The sequence below is a fragment of the Glycine soja genome, chromosome 7, assembly GCF_004193775.1.
Source record: "Glycine soja cultivar W05 chromosome 7, ASM419377v2, whole genome shotgun sequence".
NCBI classification, from domain to species: Eukaryota; Viridiplantae; Streptophyta; class Magnoliopsida; order Fabales; family Fabaceae; genus Glycine; species Glycine soja.
Window position 1 is genome coordinate 45,411,266 of NC_041008.1, and position 12,898 is coordinate 45,424,163.

A 12,898-nucleotide genomic window follows, 5' to 3' on the forward strand; every position below is an offset into this window, starting at 1 on the left:
TTTACTGAACATTTGAAATTTAATAACAAATAATCTAACAATATGAACAAATTTAGTTGTTGACTATATGTAACAACGAAAGATATGAAAACTTTACAATATTTTTGGATGTGAACCAAGGTATCCTTAGGTACAAAGTCAAGGATTAATTCTCCAACATATTCTCCAAGATATTGACATACGAGATTAACCGGTCCCAATAAAAACTTTACAACATATGACGCGATCAAAGAAACTTTGTTACTTTAAATTCAAGTATTATCCTTTATATATATTTTTATTTATTTTATCAAACTATCTAAACAAGGCAACATTTAATTAAACTACCTAAATATTATTGCTCTTATCATCCCCTTAAAATCCAAAATTCATTAATCATTAGCATATAATATTTTATTTATCATATATTAGCATATAAAACTTTCAGTAACGTGTTGCATGTCCTACAAGCAATACAGCACTTATTTTCTTGTAAACTACACCTACACTGAATGATTAGAAGTTTTACATCCTCCACCGCAGAAAATGACAATAATCCACATAGAAGTTCTATGTTGTTTTATTTTGTTGTCTAAACACGTACATACTCTTATCATAACAAGATTTCTACTTAAGATGTTTAGCAAACCAGTTTAGCATGTCCTGATGGGCCTCCTCTGCAGCCTTTACAGCTTCTGCATCTTCAGGGTTGTATCTAACAGTCCAACCGTGTGAAACTTTAGGAAATATTTTAACAAAACAATCAACCTGCTACACATAAATATCCACTCATCAGTGTTATCTTAAACGCATCCAACTTTCAATTCGAGTGCATGAATGTTAAGCAAGTTCATTACAAAGTACACAAAACTTTCTCCTCAATTCAAAAACCATATTTATTATTCAGAACATGAAATGGTTGTGGGTCAAGTGTACACCTCTTGGAAATAAATTACAAACGAGTTGAAAATGGAATTCTAAAAATGAAATTTGAACTAAGTTCAAAATACAAAGGAGTTAAAAATGGAGTGCCAAAATGAAATTTGAACAAAGCTAAGCTACAAGTACATGAATCAATTCCATCTTGTTCGCACCCATCAAAGGCCAAAAAAAGGAGAAAGAAAGAAGGCAACATCTTGTAATTGTAAAAGAAAAAAGAATCAACATACTTACCACAAAATAATATCATTAGCAAAACATAAAGGTAATATAAAATGATGGTAGATAACCACAAAAGAAAGAAAATACAACCCCAGGTTTAGCAGTTAGGACTTGTTCAAACTGTTTTACAAGCTCTGGAGGTGACATTTTGTCAATCTCAGCTCCAAGCACAGCTGTTGGAATATCAACACCTGAAGCAAACAGCTATAATATGAAAATCTTTTTCACTATGTTTAGACGAGTGGAAAGAAAATGAGGAAGGAGAGAAAATTTTTAAATTTGAATCGGGGGACACGAATTTAACTCTTTTGTTTCTGCAACTCAACTTCTCTCACATATTTCTCTTCATTTTCTCTTCGATTAAACATGAGAAATTTTCAAATTTCAAAGGTTTCTTTCCTCCCGATTTTGTTTCTATTCATCTAAACATAGGATAAGGACCTATTTAAAAATTCAGAAATAATTCAGGGACAAACGGATTGATTTAACCTACAAAATATTCACCGGTCCATTTCTATCCTAAAATTAATTGTTAAATGTAATGATTATGATGCTTTCATAAAAGTAGATGCCAATTTGATTGCACAAAAAAAAAAATGAGAAAGAAAGCCAACTAGTCCCATAATAGTTGATGCACAGTTTCACTAATCAAGAACATATTACTCATAACTTTGCCATGAAAATATTTTTTTTATCACATCAGCAATATGCAAAATGCAAAATGCACTGCAAGTCAGTGTGAAGACAAATGTGATTATTCTGAAAGTGAGGCAAGACTGCAGTCACAAACATGCTTAAATTATTGGCATGACAAGATTCTGCAACATAATTTGGATTTTCATTCTTCCTTATAAGTTATAAGATGCAGACTAATCTTCTGTGAACAAATATGCAAATTAGGAAACAATCTAAATATTGAAAATTCATACCCTTGATATCATCCACAGAGACAAATGCTGGATGTAATAGCACATCAGCTTGGATTAGTCTGGATTTTGCAAGTTCAACCACGACTTTACCTGTGGGAATGAAGAAAAGAGTGCATTCTATGAGTTTGATCACTAACTTAGTCATGTTTAAAACTTTAAATCAAATCAATAAATATGCCTAAGAGGAGCTGAAAGTGCTACATATACTGGTGTATACACAAAAGGAGGGTGAAAAAATAAGCACTCCAAATAAGTGGAACAGAAGTACTTACCCCCCCAACAAAATCCAGCAGCCCCAATAGCTGTCACACCTTTACTTTTCAAAGCTTCAATTATGGATTTTGCAGCTTCTGATCCTTTGTCCTATTAATATAATATGAAAGCATCAGAGAATGAATATGATGCGTTACAATTTAACAATGTCACATATTTTGATACATTTGATCTACAAATCTAAACATATGCAGGTGCCAACAAACATTCAATACATAGGACTGGCTGAGTACTACAGTGTTAAAATATCACAAAAAATGACATCTGAATCCAGCTGTAATCTTCTACAATCAGAACTATAGTTTTATCAAAGTTTCTATACTGCTGAAAATTGAGGTTCCATAAAAACAAAAAACAAATTTACTTTAAAATAATTAAATACAAGAACCAGTTATGCTAAAATGAGAACTAACCGTGCCATGATCTTTCAACCAAACAGATAAAGGCCTGCTAGCATTCTCAGGATTATAGGGATCACCATAGAAAAAGTCAGGAACAACCACATAATACCCAGCAGCTGCAACCTTGTCTGCAATGTTCCTTAACATCAGAGAAGAAACAGTATTACTTCCCAGGGGTATACTACATTTGGCATCACAGAAATGGAGAAAGAGAGAATTGGCAAAGAGAGCAGAATGAAACATCCAAATTCTATTGGCGGCATAATTTATCAAAATCTAAAAAAAAAAAAAAAAAAACTAAAAAGGTAGACAGCACAATAAAACAAATGAGCAGGCACATCACTTTTGAGGATAGCATTGTTTTCATGAATCAATCATAACTCTCTAATTTATAGTTACATGTTGAAATAGATGTTCTTTGATTATTTCTCTACCAAAATAAAAAAAATCTATCAATATTCAATACAACCCAAAGGTTGTGAGCTAGTGGTTTAAAAAGGACAAGTGGGTTTATTTAGAACAAAATGTAGAATATATTTTTCAAAATCTCTGTAAATTTTAATTAATCTATATGAGTAATTGCATCCAAGGAAACACGTATTTGCTCCCAAGAAATACACAATGAATCATTGATCTTATCATTAAAAGGCATCATCCCAAAATAAAGAGGAGTTAGAATCAAATATGATGAGAGGCAAACTACTATTTGTACTAACTTAGAAGACTAGTAAAATATAAACAAAAAAATAGACACAAGATTTGAGAATCAGCCCGTACCTTAAATTTGGTGCTTCATATCCTGCAAAACACATTGAGCATGCTAAGTTAAAAAAACAATACTAATGTTAAAGACTATAAAAGTAAAAAAAAATAAAAAATGACGCAAATACATACCGTCAATATAATAAACTCAATAGATAAAGCAGAGTTTACATATAATATAAGAACTTTAACCAGGTTTATTTATTTCTTCTATAAATCAAACAGGACCTTAATTAGAAAAACGACAAGAATAAGAGCATGGAGAAAGAAAAGCAGGGATTGTGATGATAGCGTACCAAAAACGTCGGAGACGAGAAGAATGGCAATGGAATTAGGGGAACCAGAGAGATAGGAATCGAGAGCAGCGAGTTTTTCAACGTGGCCAGCTCCTGCATTCGGGTTCAGAACTGGTGAGTTTGAGCAACACTCAGGTCCTGACATTGTTCCGTTGCGCTATCACACTCTCAACACTTTTAGTTTAACACGTTTTTTTAATGAAGAAAGAAAACGCTTGGCTGTTTTTATTGACATGCTACACCAAGCCTCTCCTTTCCATTTTTATTTTTTTTACATTTCTTTATTTCTCACCATTTTTAAATCCCATCATTCATTATTTTTAGTTCTTAAAAGTATAAAGTCATATCATATTCATAACTGAAAGTATGAAAATTCAAAATAACTTCAATAAATTTGTATATTTTTATTAGTATTTAAATTTAATTACTTATCATCACTTTAATCCTTAAAAGTATGTTAATATTATTAATTTTAGACTAAAATGAGTGAAGAATTATACTTTCAGAAATTTTTAGTTAATTTTGTGTACCTGAAAAAATATCCTTAAAAGTATATTAATACTAAATTAACTTGTTACAAAAGTTACTTCAAAGCTTAACAAAATTTATGTGATATTATAAGAATAATAAAGTTAAGATAATAAATTATTTAAGCAATCATGTCTTCTAATGTTTGTGGTTTGAATAATTATAGATTGAAACTATTTCATTTCCTTAAATTATTAATAATTAATAATAAAATAAAATACAGGCACCAATCACGTTGTTATGTTATGGCTAATTCACGGTCTTGGACCTTTTTCCCTGGTGGGTTTTAGTGTAGGGGGGATGCACAGAAAATAAGAATGAGAGACTCACCACCCCAACAAAAACCAACTGATGCAATAGCTGAAACACCTTTACTTTTTAAGTCTTTAATTATGGGTTTTGCAGTTTCAGAACCTTTGTCCTATTAATATAACAGGTAAGTATCAGAGAATGTTACCATCTTGTAAATCTGATTTGGGACAATTTGTAATAATCGATCTACAAATCAAAACTGCCTCTGCCTATAAAGTTGATAATAACATTATGTAAACTAGACATCTAAATTCAACCATACATTTTCCAAAATCAGAGTGCTCAGTTTCAATAAGGAATTAAGGATACAAAAATTAGGTTTCAGCTGAAGCACAAAATTTTGTTTTATTTTTTTATTAATAAAAGAGGAAAAAAAAAACATAAAAACCCAAATATCATTATGAACCTATTTTATTTTAGATTCTCAAGAACTTCAAATGGATACTGCAAGCAGGAGAAAATTTCTTCTTTCTCATTTCCTTCCTTGGGCCTTGTAAAAATTATAATCCGAAGAGACTCAACATAAGAACTAACCGGTTCATGATCTTTTAGCCAAACAGGTAAGGGTCAGTTAGAATTCTGATAATTAAAGGGTTCACCGTTCACCATCCAAGAGGTCAGGAACAACCACATAATACCCAGCAGCTGCAACTTTGTCAGCAAACTTCCTTCACAACAGAGAACAGTATTATTTGTTGGAGAAACACATTACATTTGACATCATAGTGAGAATGGGAGAGATGGAGATGGGGAATGGGCAAAGAGAGCAAAATGAACCAGCCATTTGTATTGGTAGTATAACTTACGAAAACCTTGGGAAATTTTTAAGTGAAAAGATATCATAATGAATCAAATAATTATATCACAAAGGCATCATCTATGCAAATTAAAACTCTTGTTAATTTAGCATATTATATACAGCATACAGAATTATATTCTCACAAATCATTACTCTCTAAATTACACTCACATGTCCCAGTTAGTTTTTAATATTATAAAAGAATAGATGATCAATTGATCATATCCCCACCCCACAGAAGTTGAAATCATATCACTATCCCCTGAACCTAAAGAACATGAGCAAGTAGTTTAAAAGATGACAAGCAGAGTATGATGTAGAAATTTTCTTTTCACAAACTTTCTAATTCTCATTAATCTATATATGAGCAATTGGATCAAAGAAAACATGAATTTGCACACCAATGTTCATATAAGTAGGCACTGGATTTCACTCACCCAAAAAGTAAAGGAGAAAGAATCAAATGTGATGAACACTACTTTGAGTTCGGACAGAATGAAGCCAATATAGTATGTTCATATAAAAATTAGACACCCAAAACAGAAATGAAAATTAACCATACCTTAAATTTGGCGCTTCATAGCCTGCAAAAAAAAAAAAAAAAAAAGAGCATGTGAAGTTAAAAGAAGATTATGGTTAAAGGTAATAATAACTGTTAGAAGTTTATATGTATAAAATGAGTTCACTATATAAACCACATCCCATCAAAATACTGATTTATTTAGTTTTCAGTTGAATTATATGCATATAAATGTATTTTTTTTCTGCATGTTTATTAGCGGATGGGACAAGCAGGTACTAAAGTATTCTATTCGTGAATACTTTCAATTTAAAATTACTTAAATATTTAATACTTAATTATATATAAAATAATTTGTTTTAATTTATTTATTTTTAATATAAAAATACTAGTATTTATTTGAAAATTATTTTTTTGGTATAAATATGTTTTAAAATTATTTATTTTAGTATAAACATATATTTAAAAACTAATTGTTTTTAATTTAATTTTTTACCTTTTATTTTAATCTATATTTTAATAAATATCCATAGACCGCGGATTTGGAGTTACTTAAATTTATATTCATCAAATTTGTCAATTCAGAGTGAGAACTCATTTTTATTAGTAATCATTGTTAATATAATCAACAAAAAATATTCTTTCTCAACAATCTTAAACTGTTCTTCTTTTATCTTATTTTCTTAATCAATTATTAAGGTATTTTTTTTTATCTTTATCTTTAAATTTAAATATTTAATATCAGCAGTTTTTTGAGAAATATTCCACAAAACAACAATCCATAATCTTGTTTAAGAAATCTGAAACTAGTTTCATTTAAATTAATTATATGTTGGTAATTTTAATTATAATATAATTTATATATTTAAAAAATTATTTATTATCAATTATAACTATATTTTATAAAAAAACATCTATGTTGTGTTAGGAAGAAAAACAATTTAAAAAGAATGAAGGCAAAGAGAAATTGAGAAAGAAATGGGCAAAGAAGAAGAAGAATACCAAAGACATCAGAGAGCATAAGAAGGGCGAGTTTAGAGTGAGAAGAGCCACTGAAATAGGAATCGACACCTCCCACTTTATCGACATGCCCACATCCTCTACTGGGGTTCAGGCTTGGTGGATTTGAACAGCACTCAGGCCCTGACATGTTTTTGTTTTCTTAACAATAAACTATTTTTTTTTTTTTGCTACGTATATCTTTGTAAAGAGTATCTTCCTTGATCAAGATTAATCTCTTTCTAGTTCTATAGACCAAACAGTATTCAAATGTGAGTTGTCCCTACTAGCTAGCACTACTCAACTAAGTTCTTTTCATGTGCAAGAGTCAATACTCAAACCTTTGATTACTTGCTTAAAAAACCCGAACATAAAACCTTTTGGACCAACCATTTATTCGTGAAAGTATTTTACTTCTTAACGTATTTTTAGATTTGATCTCATTGGTCTAAATTATTTATCGTTTAACAAACTAGTTCTTTAAAAATGCTTAGGTAGCGTTGTCTTGTCACATAAGCAAAGCAGTAGACTCTAGAGGAATTAAAGGTTTAAAATAAATTCCAACATGCGTTAGCCCTGACGTTTATGTTGTTATATTTATCATGTTAAGATAGTTTATCATAATATATATAAGCAATGAATGACACGAACTTCTTGATAGTATAAATTAAGTGTTTAATCATCCTTTTTAAAAAAAAAAGTGTTTAATCATCATCATGTATTTATAGTGTAAAATAATTGTGAGCCTAGTTATCAACAATTTCAAACGAAGCCTTCCAAGAGCTAGGTCACATAAGTTTGATGGAGTTAGTGTCAACTACAATGTTTATGAAAATATCTAAAACAAGGAAATAGAGTTGCACACTCTTTAGCTCAGTTAGCTAGAGAACTTTTGGATAGAAGCCCCACCTCAGATTGAGGGATTGCTTCTCTCTGATGTAGTAATTTGCCTTTGGCTGAATGAAATTTCAAAGTTCCCCTTTCAAAAAATAAATGAAATATCTAAAACACATTCTCGATCTTAGTGAAACAAGATCACCCTGTGGAGGGGAAAAAAATTCCTTTCGCAAATTATTCAGCTTATACACAAGACATTTTACATAAAGGTTTTAAAATATGATTTATTAAGATCTCAAATCACAATTGTCCACCAAACTCAAATCACGGAAAGCAACATTATTAGGATCATCTAGCAATAAGATCCACTTCCAACATGTAACAATACAACATTTATTTTCTTGCAAACTACAGCTACGTTGATTGAGTACCATTTTACATTACATCCTTCACTCAAGTACTCCATTGTACAGTCTTAACAGAGCAAGATGTCTCACTTATGATGTTTAGCAAGCCAGTCCAGCAAGTCCTGGTGGGCCTCTTCTGCCACCTTTACGGTTTCTGCATCTTCAGTGTTATATCTCACAGCCCAACCGTGTGAAACTTTGGGAAATATTTTAACAAAACTGGCAACCTGAACATAAAAAAAAATATGTTCATGAATGATATCTAAATACATGAGAGATTTTTGTATATGTCCAAATTAAAGAACTGAATAAAAATAGACAATTTCTTTGACAAAAACTGCTGTCCTGTACAACTTGTACCCCATTGTGTAATTTTTTATTTCCAAAACACATATTGCATAAAATGTGAAAAAGCTAATCAAGCTGACTTGACTGCATACAGAAATCTTGTAATTAACAAGAGAGAGAGAGAGAGAGAGAGAGAGATCACAAAAAAATAACATTGTGAAATTATCAAGGTAAACATAAAATGATGGCAGATAACCACAAAAGAAAGAACAAATCATCTGACCCCAGATTTAGCAGCTAGGACTTGTTCAAATTGTTTCACAAGCTCTGGAGGAGAAACTTGGTCTACCTCGGCTCCAAGTATAGCAATTGGAATATCAACACCTGAATGTCAGACCAACAGTTAATTGTTAAAACATGAACATCACAGTCACTGCTTTAATAAATCCGCTTCTGATTTTTCTTTTTCTTTGTCTTTATTCAATCATTGAAATATGACCAGTGAATGAGTTTGTATGGAAAAGGCTCCGAATCATTATACTGTTGCAAAAGAAGAATACACGACAGGAAAAGTAAAAAAAACATATATCAGTGTAAATTACCCCTATGACCTCTAGAGCATGGATTGCATGCATAATCCAGAAAAAACTGTCTTATATCTTATACATAGTCTACAAGCAATTGAATTCCTAATTTCTTGCACCAATATATAATCATTTGTATATAATACAAGTGCATATTACATAAAAAATTTAAAGCAGGCATTGAAAACACATTCCATTGACGTTGTAAGTGTTGCTAATCTTTCAGAAAAAAAATTTAATGATCCAATTACAAGTCAACACATTTTTGTTTTACTAAAATTTTATACAGAAATATCTTTCAGCCAAATTTCTTTCTGCAGATTTTTAACATGTTTTCATGAAAACAATCCCAAACATGCACTAAATGTAATGAATATCATTATAACAGTAGATGTCAATATAATTTTAGTAAGTTAAAAAAATTAAAGAAAACAAAATAATGGAAAGAAAAGATAAATAGAATAACAAAGGCAATTCTTCCCTTAATAGTTAATTATATACAATTACAGTTATTACTGAAAAAGAATATATTACAAAAATATATCTCTCATCTGCATGAAGATAAATATGATCCTTTAGCAAGTGACATTCTTTTACTCGAAAACTTGCATAAATTGATGGTATTTGTTTTGTTTTTCTTTTGAACAAGAAACTGCAACATAATTTTAGTAGCCTTTTACCCTTAGTAGATGCTAAGAGGCATTCCCTAAACAAAGATTATGCATATTAAGGGGAAAAAATAATCTAAATATTGAAAATTCATACCCTTGATGTCATCCAGGGAGACAAATGATGGATGCAATAGCACTGCAGTTTGGATCAGTCTGGATTTCGCAAGTTCAACCACAACCTTTGCTGAGAGAAAGAAGAAAATATAGTACATTCTGTGAGTTCAGTTATTAACTTAGTTGTCCTTAAAACTTCAAATCCAACCAATAAGTACACCTAAGAGGATCTGAATCTGCTTTCAACATAAAAGGAAGAGGGGGATGCACAGAAAATAAGTAGGCACTCACCACCCCAACAAAAACCAACAGCTGCAATAGCTGAAACACCTTTACTTTTTAAGGCTTCAATTATGGGTTTTGTAGCTTCAGCACCTTTCTCCTATTAATACAATACGTAAGCATCAGAGAATGTCACCATTTTGTGTATCTGATTTGAGACAATTCATAATGTTCAATCACAAATCCAACTGCCAACAAATGTGGCAGTCCAGTGGCTAAAGTCATAATAACATTACATAAACTAGACATCTAAATCCAGTCAGAGTGTTCAAAGTTTCAATAAGGATGCAAAAATTGGATTTCAGTAAAACCACAGAATTGTGTTTTATTTATAAAAGAAAAAATAACATAAACAACCAAGCATCATTATGAATCTATATTTTTTTAGATTCTCAGTGACTTCAAATGGATATTTGAAGGAGAAAATTTCGCCTTCCTCATTTCATGAATTGGGCCTTATGCTACGTAGTAGGCAGAGTTACACTGAAACATTTTAATCCAAACAGGCTCAATATAAGAACTAACCACTGGTCCATGATCTTTTATCCAAGCAGGAAAGGGCCTGTCCGAATTCTGAGGATTAAAGGGTTCGCCATCCAAGAGGTCAGGAACAACTACATAATACCCAGCAGCCCCAACTTTGTCAGCAAGCTTCCTTCAAAACAGAGAACATTATTATTTACTAGAAAAACACATTACATTACATTCATCATGAAACTGAGAGATGGAGACAGGGTATGGGAAAAGAGAGCAAAATAAAACAGACTGATTGTATTGGCAGTGTAATTTACCAAAACCTTGAAAAAAATTTCAAGTGAAAAGGTATATTATCTATAGAACTTAAAATTAATCTAACATATTATATTCAGCTTACAGCATTACTCTCACAAATTGTTCCTCTTCAAATCTCATTTATATGTCCTTGTTAGTTTTTAGTATTCTAAGAAAATATGTGAGCAAGTAGTTTAAAAGAGGACAAGTAGGTTCAAATAGAATATACTGCAGAATATTTTTTTTCACAAACTTTGTGATTCTCATTTATCTATATATGAGCAATTGGATCAAAGAAAACATAAATTTGCATTCCTAGATATACACACCAGTTTTCTCATTCATACAGATATTGGATTTCAATCACCCAAAAAATAAAGAGAAAGAATCAAATGCGATGAAATGTACACTACTTTGAACTCGGCCAGAAGAGACCAAAATAAATTGCCTGAACAGATAACCAGACTATAAAACATAGCAAATTAGACATAGAAAACCGACATGAAAATTAACCATACCTTAAATTTGGCGCTTCATATCCTGTAAAAAAAAAAAAAAAGATATTCAAAGTTAAAAGAAGATTTTGGTTAAAGGCAATAACTGTAAAAAGATTATCTGTATATCAAATTATCAATTCAGTATATAAACCACAGGCTGCCAAAATGCTGACACTTGTAGTTTTCAGTTGGGCAAGAAATCATATGCATATATATAAATATTTAAGAGACACAAGTCATGGAAGAAATTCATAGCCACACAAATAATAAGAAATCCAGAATATCAAAGCAGTATGATATAGTGTCAAGTGTCAAAAAAGAGTTTAATTAAAAAGAAAAAAGACAAAGAGATGAAATTAATACCAAAAACATCGGAGAGCATAAGAACAGCGAGTTTGGAGTGAGGAGATCCAGTGAAATAGGAATCAACACCACCCACTTTGTCCACATGCCCAACTCCTCCACCGGGGTTCAAGCTTGGTGGATTTGAACAGCATTGAGGCCCTGACATCTTTTCTTTTGTCTCTCTGTCACACCTCTTCACTGTTGACTTTGCCTCATGCTCTATCTCTATTCATATATATATATATATATATATATATATATATATATATAGATATATATATATATATATATAATTATTTATCATTTTAACATAATAAGGTTAATTAGCATGTATTTACAGTATAATTATTTTTAAAATTACATATAACAGTATTTTTTTAATTAATGCTATAAGTATTTTTGTATCAATAATACATAAGCACTGAACTCATGGATCAATTGATGTGGACGTGTTCCTCCTTAATTTCATATAATATTAGTTCTTGAAGATTAAATATTTCCTTTACATAAATTATTTTTAATAAGGATGAATTTATTAATGAGTTGGCTAATAGAATCTTATGAACTAATTCATGTAAATATTTTTTTTAAAGAGAACAATAAAATTATATTATTCGGCAAAATATTATTACTAACTAGAAACTTACGCTAGCAATGACGTCAATTGATACGATTTGATGCGATTGACCGTCAATCACCTCGGTTCTAAATTTTGAATCCTACGAATCGTTTCACAAGTCACAACCATGTCCTCACTCCTCACAATAGAAAATTTGGGGGGCGGGGAGACAAAACAACATGATTTTTAAATTTGTAGGATTAAAAAATAACTTTTAAAATTGTGAAAACAACAAAATTTACTTTTAAATTTAGAGGAAAAACATTTAGGTCAAATTTAAAATAATAAAATCATGTCATTTGATTGATGAGTTTAATAATAATTTACTAACAATATGAAAATATTTTATATTATCATTTTATTATAAATGATCGTTGCTATAACTTTTAAACTAATTACTATAAAAATCAATAAATTTATCATACATAATAAATTATAATTATAATTAAATAATAATTTAAAATTAATATGATTTATTTTCTCTCAGTTAATTAATTACACGTAACATATGTTAACATGATTCTGTCTAACAACATCATGAGGAATTAAAACTAGCATTTTTTGTGAAATTTGATGACTTAAAA

The 12,898-nt window shown here is 30.3% G+C and overlaps 2 protein-coding genes across 4 annotated transcripts; both read right to left on the minus strand.

Annotated features, from left to right (window-relative positions):
- Positions 1-367: 367 nt before the first annotated feature.
- On the minus strand, positions 368-7,342 carry LOC114420122 (endo-1,3;1,4-beta-D-glucanase-like). Of its 3 annotated transcripts, XM_028385987.1 has the most exons (10): positions 6,963-7,342; positions 6,003-6,024; positions 5,241-5,305; positions 3,802-3,894; positions 3,521-3,542; positions 2,756-2,882; positions 2,342-2,432; positions 2,070-2,159; positions 1,231-1,331; positions 368-750 (listed from the first exon to the last, which is right to left on the minus strand). In XM_028385987.1, exons 1-10 carry the CDS (start codon positions 7,108-7,110, stop codon positions 607-609), a joined length of 903 nt encoding a protein of 300 aa, XP_028241788.1. In that variant the 5' UTR covers positions 7,111-7,342; the 3' UTR covers positions 368-606. The 3 variants fall into 3 exon arrangements, with proteins under 3 accessions (XP_028241788.1, XP_028241789.1, XP_028241790.1); XM_028385988.1 differs by lacking the exons at positions 5,241-5,305; positions 6,003-6,024; positions 6,963-7,342 and having other exon boundaries at positions 3,802-4,057; XM_028385989.1 differs by lacking the exons at positions 5,241-5,305; positions 6,003-6,024; positions 6,963-7,342 and having other exon boundaries at positions 368-747; positions 3,802-4,052.
- Positions 7,343-8,053: 711 nt separating this feature from the next.
- On the minus strand, positions 8,054-11,921 carry LOC114420125 (endo-1,3;1,4-beta-D-glucanase-like). The gene is made up of 7 exons (XM_028385991.1): positions 11,714-11,921; positions 11,372-11,393; positions 10,608-10,737; positions 10,092-10,182; positions 9,841-9,930; positions 8,775-8,875; positions 8,054-8,430 (listed from the first exon to the last, which is right to left on the minus strand). Exons 1-7 carry the CDS (start codon positions 11,859-11,861, stop codon positions 8,290-8,292), a joined length of 723 nt encoding a protein of 240 aa, XP_028241792.1. The 5' UTR covers positions 11,862-11,921; the 3' UTR covers positions 8,054-8,289.
- Between the last annotated feature and the right edge of the window lie 977 nt (positions 11,922-12,898).

What these genes read in the sequence shown, in the direction of transcription:
- LOC114420122 (XM_028385987.1), bottom strand. Translation starts at nt 7,110, where the DNA reads ATGTCAGGGCCTGAGTGCTGTTCAAATCCACCAAGCCTGAACCCCAGT. An exon ending in GACCTCTTGGATGGTGAACG is followed by an intron (nt 3,895 to 5,240) that starts GTGAACCCTTTA and finishes ACCCGAATGCAG; the next exon opens with GAGCTGGCCACGTTGAAAAA. An exon ending in TCCTAACTGCTAAACCTGGG is followed by an intron (nt 751 to 1,230) that starts GTTGTATTTTCT and finishes ATTTATGTGTAG; the next exon opens with CAGGTTGATTGTTTTGTTAA.
- LOC114420125 (XM_028385991.1), bottom strand. Translation starts at nt 11,861, where the DNA reads ATGTCAGGGCCTCAATGCTGTTCAAATCCACCAAGCTTGAACCCCGGT. An exon ending in TATGAAGCGCCAAATTTAAG is followed by an intron (nt 10,738 to 11,371) that starts GTATGGTTAATT and finishes TCTGTTTTGAAG; the next exon opens with GAAGCTTGCTGACAAAGTTG. An exon ending in CTCCCTGGATGACATCAAGG is followed by an intron (nt 8,876 to 9,840) that starts GTATGAATTTTC and finishes TCTGACATTCAG; the next exon opens with GTGTTGATATTCCAATTGCT.